This window comes from Amblyraja radiata, chromosome 1 (assembly GCF_010909765.2).
Source record: "Amblyraja radiata isolate CabotCenter1 chromosome 1, sAmbRad1.1.pri, whole genome shotgun sequence".
Classification (NCBI taxonomy): domain Eukaryota; kingdom Metazoa; phylum Chordata; class Chondrichthyes; order Rajiformes; family Rajidae; genus Amblyraja; species Amblyraja radiata.
The window spans coordinates 121,083,676-121,100,369 of NC_045956.1; the positions used below are offsets into that span (position 1 = coordinate 121,083,676).

Consider the following 16,694-nt stretch of genomic DNA (forward strand, 5'->3'; position numbering starts at 1 on the left):
GCCATGCTGAAAAAGCATAAAAATACATTTCTAAAGGAAACAAATTCATTATCAACACAATTTTTTTTTCTTTTTATGAAATTGTAATTTGAAGAGTTTATTGCTGAATTATTAACAATAACATTTTTCCCAATTCTTAACTTTTGTGCAAGCAAAGGGCTATTTTGATAAATTGCCAAGTATTTGTTAACTTTAAAGAGTGCTGGTAAATTACCCCAAGTGCGCAGGGAGTGGAATCAAAATTGTGAATAGGTGAACAATGGTCAACATGGACTCAGTGGGCCAAAGGGCCCGTTTCCATGCTGTATCTTTCAATCAATTCAACCAGTCAAATTTTGGAATTTCTTAAATTCCACGAACAGAAAATTGTTACCATCTATTTACAACAATATTTGAGTGTTTGCAAAGCAAAGCGTAAATCAACCTTCACTGAGTGTGAAAAATATACATATAACCATATAACAATTACAGCACGGAAACAGGCCATCTCGGCCCTACAAGTCCGTGCCGAACAACTTTTTTCCCTTAGTCCCACCTGCCTGCACTCATACCATAACCCTCCATTCCCTTCTCATCCATATGCCTATCCAATTTATTTTTAAATGATACCAACGAACCTGCCGCCACCACTTCCACTGGAAGCTCATTCCACACCGCTACCACTCTCTGAGTAAAGAAGTTCCCCCTCATGTTACCCCTAAACTTCTGTCCCTTAATTCTGAAGTCATGTCCTCTTCTAGATGCGATGGGACGCATCCTCAGTGATGTGACCTGGGGTCATCGGGTGTTTCGGGTCTCACAACATCAGACACCCTCGCCCAGGCGACTTAGCCGGGGTTGATCAGGCCCCGACTTGCGTCCCAGCAGCAACCGCCCACGGATCATCCATCTTAATAACTACTCTGCAGGGGTTGTGAGGCTCTAGTGCGTGGAGGGACTGGGCTCTGTGGGGTGAGTCCTGGCCGGGCTCCTCCTGCGTCTCACCAGGTTCAAGGCCTGTGCGCTGCACCTCTTTCTCCTTCTCCGAGCATTTCATTCTCGCCTGATAGATTTTTAGGCCATGGTGGTTCATTAGGCCTTTCTGTAGCTTTATTGGGTGTCTTTCTCACGAAAGACACAGACTGGGGTTCTAACCCAGCCTGTCCCGGGTGCCGTCTTTCTGTGCCGTCAACTGTCTCTCCAGTAGTCACCAAACTATTCTTGGTTGTCACACAGTCTATTCCTAGGTGCCACTGACTGAGCCAGACTTCAGTGTGAAAAATATACTTCTTCTAGACAATCAATCCAAACAATGCTCAGAGTTTGGAAAATGTGAAATAAATTAAATGTTCAACTTTAAAATTAATTACAAATAAACATCTATTTAATATTTATTTCACTTTGCTTGCAAATTTAGTTTTTGTCTGCATGATTTTGAGAAACTGGCTCACAGAAGCAAAAGGATTTGACAATAAAAGCAGAAGAAAATAACTATAAAAGTGATTACATGCAACTATGTTTGCCAGAGTGGTATTGATTGTGGTACATGCAACTGTTTAATAAAATAGCTTAAGATTTTTATTGTTACCTGCAGAAATTCTGAAGAGGTCAAGAAAATGTAAGCATTTATTATCTGGAAACAAGTCTTTACATTTTCAGAACTAAGCTCTGCAATTAAATAAAACATAAAATACATATTAGAGGCCAATAGGAGTAAATTTAAATACTCGTTTTAGATTTTTTTTAAAAGGGAAGGCATTGTTAATTGGCAATCTGATAATTGAACGATTCAAACCTGCCATTGTCTCCACCATGAGGTATTTACAGAAAAAAATATCTCAGTAAGTGTGGGACAAAAATTAATGAAACCAGTTATCAAAAATGGAAAAGTCTGCACAATTAGAAAGTCATTTAATTTTTCAGATATCCCAAAACCTACATTTATTAATGGCCTCACCATGCTGTGATTACAATACAATTGCATTCCTAAATTTCTCACAATAAAATCCAGCCATTGTTGGTGAAGCAGAAGATCTTGCGTACAAGTATTAAACTGGAGCCAATCACACTCCAAAACATAGCCCTTTATTTTGCGAAAAACAAAAGCAGTCACCAACTTAACCACAACAGCTCCACATATAACCAATGATCTACTCAGGATTTCTATACAAATATGCAAATCATTAAGCACAAGTAATGTAAAGCTGTTATATTACCAGTTCCCTCAATGGACTCCCCATGAGTATAACATAGAAGCACAAAATTGAAAGAATGTCTACACCTGGATAGTGATTACACTCAATTACAAAAATGTTGTTACCATACATTTTTTTTAAATCAAGTATTTTATGTGAATAATGTTTTATTTTAATTAGGCTAACCATTTCTAATTGTTTTCATGTTTTTTTCCTGCAAAGAATGTTTCTTTCCTTCTTGTTCTCACCCTACTCTTACACGATAGCATAATGCTTTGAAATATTTTCAAGATATAAATGAATTTGTTCTACAGCTTGAGTCAGCTACCTCCCTTAGATTACATTACATTTTGCTCGGAGTTCATTTATGAATGTGACCATCAACTACACAAAATCTATTGAAATTGTCACTCAGTCGAAGTACAATTTCTTCTCAAGCAATGAACTCATACTAATAGAGCCCATAATCTGCCTCAAAGAGTAAACAAAGTGTGTTTGTTTTTCATTATTATTGCTCATTAATTTCCTACGGATTTCATCACTGCAGTTTGTCACAATTAGAAATCCATTTTAGTTGTGAATCTTCATAAGACTAAAGACTAGATAAGAGTCTATAAGGCTAAAGAAAGAGAAATCTTTTAAAAGTTGAGAGTAAAAGAACAAGTTAAGAATAGATTTATTAATTTTAACAATAATTAAAATCCAAAAGCATGAGATGCTACTTTTTATAACATAATTAGTAGCACCAGGGATTGCATGACAGTATTGAAGATAATTTGCACATGAAAAAGTTATATATACCAGAAGAATTAAGCATCAACTTTTTATAGTCTGTATTGTAGGTATCTAAATTGCCACAGATTATAATTACATACCAGTAAATGCCAAATATCTTGAAGATATTTCCAATGCAATTAAACTCTCAGAAAAAGAGTACACAGCAACATGCTTATTTTTTGCATCCTGCAGAAATTGGTACTTGATGTACTCTTTAATAATGGTGAATGGTGAAACAGTGTAAAAAAGCATTTCTTTGTAAAAAAAAATGTTTTATGGCCTCTAATGCTGGTGTGGGATTTCAGGTGCATTGGGAAACAATCCATGAGTTAATTAGACATACTTTTTTCTCAACCAGTACAATTATAATAGCATCTTTTATGTATAAGAAATGGTGGAAAATAAACCAGAAGACAATGTCATGTTCGACTGAAGGACTGGGAAATAAATGAGTGCAGACCCAAACAACTGCCTTAAAAAAAAAATGAATTAAGATTTGGTACCATTACATTACATTACATTATTTGGTACCATTACATTACATACTGGTATTTAATAATTTACTGTTCATAGGTTATTATTATTCCAATAGAAAAAGATTAATAAACCACTTTACAGCATGAAATTAATATGTTGAACTAAGAACTTAAATGTGTTGTTTTAGCTCTGTGAGCAATTAATCATTAGCTTTATAACAAATTAGTATCTTAATAATTTTAAACAGGAGTGCTCTAAATAGTGGAAATGACAGAATAATAATGACAAACAAAATTATCCATCTCCTTTACATGACAAAAATGACAAAATTTTCATCAACTTTCTGAAATAATGAATTTTTCATATAGGACTCACATATTACTTTTGCAATAACAAGGGATGAATTGAGCAATCTGTTAAAAAATTACATATATTTCAACACTGCCAATTGCTTTATATTAAAAAATATAACTACTTTACTCCCACAGAACTGTAGTTCCTCAACATCTCTCAGATAATTAAGCTGAGCTCAAAGGAGAAACATGGTTCAATCATTTGCACCACTGCACTCCAAGTAGGACAAATGGCTAAGGAGAAAGAAAACAAGTTGAGTTTTTTTCCTCAAAGATGACAACAGCTTTGAAATGGAGAGGAACTGCTCCTATGAACACAAAATCATGAACATTATCACCTAATCATCTAATCGTCCTGCTAGTTTCACTGTTCATATCCTTTTGTTATCACCTCCCCCAGAGCCAACAATGGACCATTATGGGCTCCTTGGCCATTGGTGCCTGCTCTGATTGTTCTGTACCTATTTATACCTCTAGTTTCCCTCTGTTCTGACTCAGTCTGAAAAAGGGTCTCAACCCGAAACGTCACCTATTCCTTATCTCCAGAGATGCTCCCTGACCCGCTGAGTTATGCCCCTGTCCCACTTAGGAAACCTGAACGGAAACCTCTGGAGACTTTGCGCCCCACCCAAGGTTTCCGTGCGGTTCCCGGAGGTTTTTGTCAGTCTCCCTACCTGCTTCCACTACCTGCAACCTCCGGAAACCACCTGCAACCTCCGGGAACCGCACGGAAACCTGGGGCGGGGCGCAAAGTCTCCAGAGGTTTCCGTTCAGGTTTCCTAAGTGGGACAGGGGCATTACTCTGGCATTTTGTGTCCATCTGCAGTGTAAACCAGCATCTGCAGTTCTTTCCCACACATCTGCAATTGCTTCTTACACATAAATATTTTACATTTTAATTTAGCATTTTGTGCCTGCGCAGGCACTTTGCACCTTTCCTAGAAAACAAACACAAACCTTTTGCATCATCTTTTTGTTTATTGTTCAGATAAGACATCAAACTTAATTAATTTCTAACTTTTTCGATTCATTAACAGGATTCAGTAATGCTACGGCACTATTAAATGAGCAAGATATTCTGCTGTCCCGACCAACATCACCACTCATCTCCCTCCACTAAAATAATCAAACAGATCATTCCTCTTAGGTACACAAAATTGCTGGAGGAACTCAGCGGGTGCAGCAGCATCTATGGAGCGAAGGAAATAGGCGACGTTTCGGGCCGAAACCCTTCTTGAGCGAAGGAAATAGGCGACGTTTCGGGCCGAAACCCTTCATTCCTCTTGTTTTCCTCATTTTTATTTTTGCAGGGAAAACAACAGAATGTGCCTATGCAATATGTTTCAAAATATGCAGCTTATTCTTATTGTCAAACTATTTCAAATCTGGAGCTAAAAATATGCCCTGTGGTTAAGTAATACCCTGGCACCTTCTGCAGCTACGGTAATTGAAATTTCACAATGTATGCAACACCATCCATCCAACAAATAAACAAACGAAGACACAGTTCCTTTGAAATATTAAATAAAATTATACTGTGAACAAGTTGTGCAATATCCTTTTCTTGTCTCATAGAAGGCCTGAAAATAATGATGCCCTGGAATGCCTGAAGACTCCATTGGTACTTAATACCAATCTTAGGAGAGACAGTCTTCCATGCAAGCTTAAAAACAATAGTCCTAAAGAGGCCTGCTAAATATACCATAAAAACCAAAGTCAGTCTTGGTGTATAAAACTTCAGTCCTGCAAACATTGTTTAATTTTATAGAAAGTTACAGAAAGAGTACATTCTAAAGTGTACTCTAGAAAGAGTACACCATCAACTTTTCAAGAAGGGCTGCACAGAAAATGCTGGGAACTATAGGCCGGTGAGCTTAACATCTGTAGTTGGAAAGTTACTGGAGAGTATTCTGAGGGATATGTTATACAGGCATATGGATGGGCAAGGGCTGATTAGGGATAGTCAGCATGGTTTTTGTACGTGGGAGGTCGTGTCTCACAAATCTGATTGATTTTTTTTGAAGACCTGACCAAAAAGGTTGATGAAGACAGAACTTTTGATGTTGTGTACATGGATTTCAGTAGGGTGTTCAACAAGGTTCCGCATGGTAGGCTGCTCTAGAAGGTTAGATCGCATAGGATCCAAGGAGATATAGCTGAATGGATAGTAAATTGGCTCCATGGAAGGAAGCAGAGGGTGTTGGTGGAAAGTTGTTTCTCGGACTGTAGGCTTGTAACTAGTGGTGTGCCTCAGTGTTCGGTGCTGGGCCCATTACTGTTTGTCATCTACATCAATGATTTGGATAAGAGCATTCAGGGCAAGATTAGCAAGTTTGCTGATGATTCACAAGTTAGTGGTTTTGCAGATAGTGAAGATGGTTGTGAAAGATTGCAGGAGGATCTGGATCGATTGGCCAGGTGGGCGGAGGAATGGTTGATGGAATTTAATACAAAGAAGTGTGAGGTGTAGCATTTTGGGACGTCGAACAAGGGCAGGACCAACACAATTAATGGTAGGCCTCTGGGTAGTGTTGCAGAGCAGAGGGATCTAGGAGTACAGGTGCATGGTTCCTTGAAGGTCGAATCGCAGGTAGATAAGGTGGTCAAAAAGGCTTTTGGCACTTTGGCCTTCATCAATCAGAGTATCGAGTATAGAAGGTACACAAAATTGCTGGAGAAACTCAGCGGGTGCAGCAGCATCTATGGAGCGAAGGAAATAGGCGAAGTTTCGGGCCGAAACCCTTCTTCAGACTGATGGGGGGTGGGGGGGGGGAGAAGGAAGGAAAAGGGGAGGAGGAGGAGCCCGAGGGCGGGCGGGTGGGAGGGTGGGAGAAGACAGCTAGAGGGTTGAGGAAGGGGAGGAGACAGCAAGGACTAGCAAAATTGGGAGAATTCAATGTTAATGCCATCCGGACGCAAGGTCCCCAGACGGAATATGAGGTGCTGTTCCTCCAATTTCCGCTGTTGCTCACTCTGGCAATGGAGGAGACCCAGGACAGAGAGGTCGGATTGGGAATGGGAGGGGGAGTTGAAGTGCTGAGGTCAGGTTGGTTATTGCGGACTGAGCGGAGGTGTTCGGCGAAACGATCGCCCAACCTCCGCTTAGTCTCACCGATGTAGATCAGCTGACATCTAGAGCAGCGGATGCAGTAGATGAGGTTGGAGGAGATACAGGTGAACCTTTGTTGCACCTGGAATGACTGCTTGGGTCCTTGAATGGAGTCGAGGGGGAAGGTGAATGGGCAGGTGTTGCATTTCTTGCGGTTGCAACGGAAAGTGCCCGGGGAGGGGGTGGTGCGGGAGGGAAGGGAAGAATTGACGAGGGAGTTGCGGAGGGAGCGGTCTTTGCGGAAGGCAGACATGGGGGGAGATGGGAAGATGTGGCGAGTGGTGGGGTCACGTTGGAGGTGGCGGAAATGGCGGAGGATTATGTGTTGTATTTGCCGGCTGGTGGGGTGAAAGGTGAGGACCAGAGGGACTCTGCCCTTGTTGCGAGTGCGGGGATGGGGAGAGAGAGCAGTGTTACGGGGTATGGATGAGACCCTGGTGTGAGCTTCATCTATGGTGGCGGAGGGGAATCCCCGTTCCCTGAAGAACGAGGACATTTCCGATGCCCTGGTATGGAATGTCTCATCCTGGGAACAGATGCGGCGTAGGCGGAGGAATTGGGAGTAGGGGATGGAGTCTTTACAGGGGGCAGGGTGGGAAGACGTGTAGTCCAGATAGCCATGTGAGTCAGTGGGTTTGTAATGTATGTCAGTCAGGAGTCTGTCCCCTGCGATGGAGATGGTGAGGTCAAGGAATGGTAGGGAAGTGTCGGAAATGGTCCAGGTGTATTGGAGTGCCGGATGGAAGTTGGTGGTGAAGTGGATGAAGTCAGTCAGTTGTGTGTAGGTGCAGGAGGTGGCCCCAAAGCAGTCGTCAATGTAACGGAGGTAGAGGTCGGGGATGGGGCCCTGGTACGTCTCGAACAAGGATTGTTCAACGTACCCGACAAAGAGGCAGGCGTAGCTGGGGCCCATGCGTGTTCCCATAACTACGCCTTGTGGTTGGAGGAAATGGGAGGAGTCAAATGTAAAGTTGTTGAGGGCGAGGACCAGCTCCGCTAAGCAGAGGAGAGTGTCAGTGGCTGGGTATAGGTTGCTCCTCTGGTCGAGGAAGAACCGGAGGGCTCCGAGGCCATCCTGGTGGGGGATGGAGGTGTAGAGTGACCGGACATCCATGGTGAAGATGAGGGGGTGAGGGCCCAGAGAGTGGAATGCGTGGAGGCGGCGGAGAGTGTCTGAGGTGTCTAGAACATAGGTGGGGAGGGATTTGACCAAGGGGGATAGGATGGAGTCAAGGTATGTGGAGATGAGTGTAGAAGTTGGGAGGTCATGTTCCAATTGCATAAGACGTTGGTGAGACCGCATCTAGAATATTGTGTTCAGTTCTGGGCACCATGTTATATTGTCAAGCTTATAAGGGTTCAGAGAAGATTTACGAGGATTTTGCCAGGACTAGAGGGCGTGAGCTACAGGGAGAAGTTGAGTAGGCTGGGTCTCTATTCCGTGGAGCGCAGGAGGATGAGGGGTGATCTTTTGGAGGTGTACAAAATCATGAGAGGAATAGATCGGGTAGATGCACAGAATCTCTTGGCCAGAGTAGGGGAATCGAGGACCAGAGGACATAGGTTCAAGGTGAGGGGGAAAAGATTTAATAGGACTCCGAGGGGTAACCATTTCACACAAAGGGTGGTGGGTGCATGGAACAAGCTGCCAGAGGAGGCCGTTGAGGCTGGGACTATCCCATTGTTTAAGAACCAGTTCGACAGGTACATGGATAGGACAGGTTTGGAGGGATATGGACCAAGCGCATGTAAGTGGGGCGAGTGTAGCTGGGACATTGTTGGCCGGTGTGGGCGAGTTGGGCCGAATGGCCTGTTTCCATACTGTATCACTCTATGACTCTAAATATTATCTTTTAACACAGAACACTAACTAGAAAGAAGAAAATATCCTCCATTCAATGACACTTAAGATGTCTGCATCTATAACATTATGGTATACCAAAATTAATTCTCATTAATCTGTATTTTAAATTAAGCCAATATGTTTTGCAATGCTAATCCATTTTCATTTTGAATTATTCAACCATTAAAATGTAGGATTTAATAATAAATACAACCACATTGTGATTCACAGCACAAATACCACCCTTTCCTTCTGCACTACCGATCATTTATTCGTGGATATCAAAGCTGCTCACTGTCATGCACTTATGGTTATCAATTATTCAACTGCGATGATACCGCAACTGGAATGCTGTGTACAGTTCACCAGATTGATTCCTCAGCTGGAACATCATGTACAAAGATAGATCAAGCAAACTTGATTTGTATGCTAAGAAATTTTGGAAGAATGAGATATGATCTTATTGAAATGTATAAAATTCTTAAAGGGCTTGACGCACAATCACATGAACACCATCTTCCCTGGTTGGGGTTGTCGAGAACCAGGAATCAGAGTCTCAAAATAAGAGGCCAGCCAATCAAGGTGAGAGGCTAATGAATATTTGGAATTATCTACCCACATGGCTGCAGGCATACAGCATTGAAACAAGCCCTTCGGCCCAACATGCAGACCGAGATGCCCCATCTAAGCTAGTCCCATTTGCTTGCGCCTGGTCTCTGTCTGTCTTCTATCTATCTATACATAACTAAAACTCTGATCTTGTTATCTTCCAGTTTGCGTGGTTTTTCTATTTGCGCAAAAACGGTACACGATAGCGCTATGATATTTCGCCACCTTACTCACCATTCTCAAGAGCAACACGATTTGTTCCGATCGATGGTATTGTAATGGAGTTGCCCGTTAAAGAACGAAGCAGACACAAAGTTTGTCCGAAAATACCGGCGAGGAGAATATAAAGCTGAAGGAGCGGCAATGGAGTAAGCATCACTAATGCTCTGCCGGATGGAGAGCTGGTGGGGCGATCTGGGGCATGGGCGCTAAGGCTGGCTCTGAGGCCGATGGCTGCAACCTGGGGATCCTGGGGAGGTGAGGTGGGTGAGGGGGAGGATTGAGGGAGAGGAGAGGGATTGAGGAGAAGAGGGGATAAGGAGGGAGAGGAGAGAAAGTGGGGGAGGTGAGGAGGGAGAGTGGGCAGGCAAGAGATTTCTCCGCGAATCCGCAGATTTTGGCGTTCGGTGGGGCATTGCCGCCGCTATGACCCGATCGTCGCGAGGCTTCACCGCTGTCAATGACCCACTTCAAGGCCTCTGTGGTCCCTACCTGCGGGCGCCGTTGAACGCTTCGTCCACCTGGGCTTCTACCCGCGAGGCCCCGGCCAGGGCTGTACGCGGCGATCCAGGAGGCGCTGAGGCCTCACGATAATGGGGCCGCGGCTTCGGTGGAGTCTAGCCGAATTTCAAAATCCGCAGGTTTCACGGAGAAATCTATCTCTTCCTCTTTTTTCATTTTTTTCCTGTCTCATATCTGGTGGGGGAGGGGAATAGAGGGAGGTGAGGGAGGGAGTGGGGGAGGTAGGGAGTGGGAATAGAGGGAGAGGAGGGCAGTGGGGGAGGTGAGGAGAGATAGTGGGAGGGGATAGGGGAGGTGAGTAGTGGTGGAGGTGGGGGGTAGAGGGATAGGAGAGGGGTAGGGTGGGGAGAGGAGTTATGGAGGAAGGGAGTGACTGAGGATAAGGGAAAAGAGAGGGAGAGAGAAGTGAGGGTGGGATTGGGGGAGGTGAGGAGAAGGGAAAGATCCTGGGGAGATGAGGGAGAGTGTGGGGATTGAGAGAAAGGAGGGGGTATGACGGGGGTATGGAGGGAGAGGGGGGAAAGTGGGGGAGGTGAGATTGGTGGAGGAGGGGGAATAAAGAGGAGGGGGAGGTAGGGAGAGGGGAAAAGAGGGAGAGGAGGGCAGTGGGAGCGGTGAGGAGGGATAGTGGGGGGGATAGAGGGAGGTGAGGAGTGAGGGAGGTGAGGGATAGAATAGGAGGAGGGTAGGGAGGGAGTGACTGAGGGCAGGGGAAAGGAGAGGAAGTGAGATATTGGGTGAGGGGATGAGGAGAGGGGAATGAAGGAGGATGAAGAGGAGCGGGAGGGATTGCTGGGGTATATGGGGAAATGAGCCGCGTCTCCGCAGTTGGGGGCTATGAGTGAGTGGTGGAATATTGCGTTGCGGAACCAGGCCTCCCGTGTGACAGGGACCCAAAGGGTCTGACTTAGTCTAGTATATCTCTCTGAACCCTTCCTCAGAATGAACCTGTCCAAATGGCCTTTAAATGTTGGAATGGCACTTGTCACAACTCCCTCCTCTGGCAGCTCATTCCACATACCCACTGTGTGGAAAAAGTTGCCGTCTTGTTTCCATAAAACTTTTCATTCCCACCTTAAACCTATGCCCTCTAGTTCTTGAGCATATTTTTAAAAAAGGCTTGACGGATTTTAAAATAATAAGAAAAATGTATTCCGTCCACAAAAATTGTGCTGAAATAAAAGATCAGCTATTTTACTGAAAAAATATAATATATAGTAGGATGACTATACATTGTTTTATTTACCGTTCATGGAAACTTTCTATTTCTTAAGCTTCATTTACAGGTTAGAATAAATATTTGTGAAATATTGAAAGATTTTGCAAAAAATAGATGATCCTTCAGTAAATTATGCTTTCAGGCTTTTTATTGGGATATAGTGCCGTAGGGTCATAGAATCATACAGGCTCTTTGGTCCAGCACTTGCCCACACCGACCAACATTACCCAACTACACTCGTCCCACCTGGCTGCTTTTAGCCCATTTCACGCTAAACCTATCCTGTCCGTGTATTTCTGGAGGTTTGTCTATTTTCTTCTGAGGTATGCATATTTAACTACTCTTCATGTAATAAGCAAAACCTCTCAGTAAATAGTCATGGGTTCTATCAATAGAAGTATGACATTGTTCTACAACCAAAGGCAGATCCATGCAACATAATTATGGATCAATGGCGGGCAGGAATGCCAAAAGCCAATTTACAAAATGTCCAAAGATGACACCTCCAATTGAGGGTCAATCTCCACGTTTTCTATCAAACATTCATAATTGCTGTAGCCGACTAGCCAAAATCATCTGCTTCTGCTTTGGACATCCACCATCACCGAATGGTTGGGAACAATCCACTTTGCACTTTGTGCTGTGGGAATTTGGCAGGAACATGTCCAAGGGGAGGAATGGAGTATCATGGGAGTGCGACCTGATGTATGTAGAAGCAGGGCCAGTTGTCCGAACAAGCAAGAAGAAAATGGCAGCAAGTTGTGCAAATGGAAGAGAGCGAGGCCAGGATCATGACCAGGATACAGGGGGAACGTAACCTGGTGTGTAGCCAGATTACGAAGAGGATGAGGCCCAGATTTTCAGCTGGGAGCCAGAGTCTGACTAAGACCAGGGATGGGTGTGTGGCTGGGAATCAGAGACTAGAGTGTGTCTTGGATTGGAAGTTGGGGGCTGAAGAATGGCAGGGACATGGGTAGATATTCCCAGGGAGGTAGGTGGTGTATTGGCTGAAGTGCAGATCATTTCTAACCTGCCTTCTTGTTATTTCTACTGCCTGAGAAAGCAGTCTTAGATATTCTTGGTTAAGTTTTGGTATGAGGAAAGATTATACAATGTGTAAATGAATTCATAATTTCCTGTTATTCCAGATTCATCTTAAAATGTGAATTCACTGTACAAATAGTTCTAGACTTAAAACATTGTCATTATACAATATGCAAGAAAAATCTGTCAAACGTCAGGCATCATATTTGCATATATTTGAGGGTAACTCAAAAATATTTAAATGTTATCCACAGGAAGTTTAATCAAGTGACTGACAGGATAACATGGAAGCAGATAGCACCAAATGAGATTCATTTTGGTGAGACTATTTAACGCTTTTAAATAAATTATTTGAGGGTATGGACTTGAAATCAAATCTTTACGTCATTAGACGAGGCTTCAATACTGTGTGTTATCCAGACTCTGGGCCATCTAGAAAAGCTAAGCACAACAGGGAAATAAGCAGCTTCAAGCAATTAAGTTGTTTTAATTTGGAAGATTTCTACAAGATGCTCTGTCGGCTTATGTGGTATGCAGATTTTTAAAATTAGGAGCTGGGAGTTTGGAGCCGGAAAATTAGTAGCTGGAATTAAATATAATCCTCAGGTTTGGGTGACATTTACAAATACTTTGAGTGTTCTTTAGAATTTTAGTATTCATGATATTTTGATAATTCAATTTTAACCATAATTTATTTTCCTCATAGGCATAGCATAACAGGTTATTAGGGATGCGTGTAGCAAAGGTACAGCAGTTATTAAAGAAACATAGAAACATAGAAAATAGGTACAGGAGGAGGCCATTCGGCCCTTCGAGCCAGCACCAACATTCATTGTGATCATGGCTGATCATTCCCAATCAATAACCCGTGCCTGCCTTCTCCACATATCCCTTGATTTCACTAGCCCTCAAAGCTCTATCTCTCTTAAATCCATCCAGTGATTTGGCCTCCACTGCCCTCTGTGGCAGGGAATTCCACAAATGTGGTGACTTTATCATGGGTGACTTTAATCTACATATAGACTGGGCCAACCAAATTTGTAGCATCGCTGAGAAGGATTTCCGGGAATGTATATGGGATGGTTTTTTAAACCAATGTGTAGAAGAACCGACTGGAGGAGAGGCCAACCTAGAATGGGTATTGTGTAATGAGGAAGGATTAGTTAGCGATCTTGTTGTGCAAAGAGCCTTGGGCAACAGTGACTATAATATAGTGGAATTCTGCATTAGGATGGAGATTGACGGTTAATTCAGAGACGGTCCTGAACCTAAAGAAAGGAGACTTTGAAGGTATGAGATGGGAATTGGCTAGGATAGACTGGCAAATTATACTTAAAGGGTTGACGGTGGAGAAGCAATGACAAAGATTTAAAGACCTCATAAACTCCAAAAATTGTTCATCCCTGTCTAGCGAAAAACTAAAATGGGGAAGGCGAATCAACCGCGGCTAATGAGGGATATCAAGGATAGTGTTAAATCCAAGGAAAAGGCATATAAATTGGCCAGAGAAATGTAGAACTCAATAGAGGACAAAGGGGTTAATTAAGAGGGAGAAAAAAAGAGCATAAAAGATAGCTTGCAGGAATATAAAAACTGATTCTAAAAGCTTCTTTAGATATGTAAAAAGGAAAATAGTAGTGAAGACAAATGTAGGTAGGTCCCTTACGAACAGATAAAGGTAAATTTATAATGGGAAACAAGGAAATGGCAGAACAGTTAAACAAGTACTTTGGTTCCCTCTAATGAAGACTCAAATACCAGGGGACCGAGGATCTAGTGGGAGGGAGGAACTGAAAGGAATCCACATTAGTCAGGAAATTATGTTATGTAAACTGTTGGGACTGAAGGCAGATAAATCCCCAGGGCCTGATGGTCTGCATCCCAGAGTACTCAAGGAGGTTGCCCAAGAAATCGTGGATCCACTGGTGATCATTTTCCAATGTTCTCTCAACACTGGATCAGTTCTTGTGGACTGTAGGGCAGCCAATGTAACCCCACATTTTAAGAAAGGAGGGAGAGAGAAAACGGTGAATTATAGACCAGTTAGCCTTACATCGGTAGTGGGGAAGATGCTTGAGTCGATTGTTAAAGTTGTTATAGCAGCGCATTTGAAAAGCATTGATAAGATCAGTCGGTAAACATGGATTTATGAAGGGGTTATCATGCTTGACTAATCTTCTGGAATTTTTTGAGGATGTAACAAGTAGAATTGATAAGGGGGAGCCAGTGTATGTGGTGTACCTGAACTTTCAAAAAGCCTTTGACAAGGTCCCACACAAGAGATTAGTGTGCAAAATTAGAGCACAGAGCATTGGGGGTAGGGCATTGTCACGGATAGAGAACTGGTTGGCAGACAGGAAGCAAAGAGTAGTAATTAACGGGTCCTTTTCAGAATGGCAGGCAGTGACTGGTGGGGTGTCGCAAGGCTCGGTGCTGAGACCCCAGTTATTTACAATATATCTTAATACAGTGGAAACAAGCCCTTCGGCCCAACTCGTCCAACAATACAGACTGTGCATCTACCCGATCTACTCCTCTCATGATTTTGTACACCTCTATAATAAGGGTCTTGGTGAGACCACACCTGGAGTATTGTGTACAGTTTTGGTCTCCTAATCTGAGGAAAGACATTCTTGCCATAGAGGGAGTACAGAGAAGGTTTACCAGACTGATTCCTGGGATGGCAGGACTTCCATATGAAGAAAGACTGGATAGACTCGGCTTGTACTTGCTAGAATTTAGAAGATTGAGGGGGGATCTTATAGAAACTTACAAAATTCTTAAGGGATTGGACAGGCTAGATGCAGGAAGATTATTCCAGATGTTGGCGAAGTCCAGAACAAAGGGTCACAGTTTAAGGATAAGGGGGAAGTCTTTTAGGACCAAGATGAGAAAATCATTTTTTACACAGAGTGGTGAATCTCTGGAATTCTCTGCCACAGAAGGTAGTTGAGGCCAGTTTATTGGCTATATTTAAGAGGGAGTTAGATGCGGTCCTTGTGGCTAAGGGGATCAGGGGGTATGGAGAGAAGGCAGGTACGGGATACTGAGTTGGATGATCAGCCATGATCATATTGAATGGCGGTGCAGGCTCAAAGGGCCGAATGGCCTACTCCTGCACTTAATTTCTATGTTTATTTCTTTGGTGCTAATGAAAGTTTGTTGCATGTGAATTGTTCATCTCTGTAACCATTTTCAGGGAACTATGTACGTGTATCCATAGGACACTTTATTCTACACTTCCCTGGGCACTATCATTTAAAGCCCTGTCCCACGGTACAAGTTCATTCCAAGAGCTTTCCCAAGAAAGTTGTGAATCTGTGGAATTCTCTGCCACAGAATGCAGTGGAGGCCAATTCACTGGATGTTTTCAAGAGAGATTTAGACTTAGCTCATAGGGCAAAAGGAATCAAGGGATATGGGGATAAAGTAGGAACGGGGTACTGATTTTAGATGATCAGCCATGATCATATTGAATGGCAGTGCTGGCTCGAAGAGCCAAATGGCCTACTCCTGCACCTATTTTTTATGTTTCAAGTTCAAGTTCACATTTATTGGTGCCAATTGGTACAGTGAAATTTGAGTTACCATACAGCCATACAAATAAAAACACAATAAACGATAGAGTTTAACATAACCAGTCACCACATTGGAATCAAGGTTTCCCACTGTGATGGAAGGCAATAAAGTTCAGTCATCTTCCTCTTTGTTCACCTGTCGTCGGGGCCTTTCAACCCTCCCCAGTCGCCGCTACGGACGACCCGATGTAAAGGCCCTCTCGCCGGGATGATCGGAACTCCAGCGTCGGAATGGAGGAACACGCTCGCGGCTTTCCGAATCGACCGCAGCTTCTGAAGGCCACAGGCCGAGCAAAAGATCCCAGGCCTCCGCGATGTTAATGTCAGTGCCCGCAGCTAGAAGCTCCGCAGACCACATCTCCACGGTGTTAAAGCCAGCAGACCCAACACTCCGGAGCTCCAACACAGACGACGATCCCCGGCAAGGCTTTGCCCCACTCCACGATGATTATTCAGTGCTGCGCCGCCGCTGAAGCTCTGGCCGCGCCAATCCAGTTGGTAGGCCGCGAGGGGCCGGCAAAGATGCGACACAGAGAAAAGTCGCATCTCTGTCCAGGTAAGTGACTAAAAAATGGTTTCCCCCCCCCCCCCCCCCCCCCCCACATAAGACATACTAAGAAACATTTAAAACATACAATTATACATACTAAAAATAACAAAAAGGTGAAAGGACTAACAGCTGCTGACGAGGCATCTGAGATTTAACAGGAATCTGAGGGGTAATTTTTTCACACAAAGGTTGGTGGGTGTATGGAATAAGCTGCCAGCGG

General features: G+C 43.4%; 1 protein-coding gene across 1 annotated transcript in view; it reads right to left on the bottom strand.

Moving 5' to 3' along the window:
• Positions 1–16,694, bottom strand: part of ipo11 (importin 11) — a 345,030-nt gene that overhangs the window by 155,686 nt on the left and 172,650 nt on the right. Inside the window, 1 exon segment of the mRNA XM_033029972.1 lies at positions 1,568–1,647. Coding sequence (XP_032885863.1) covers positions 1,568–1,647 — 80 coding nt within the window.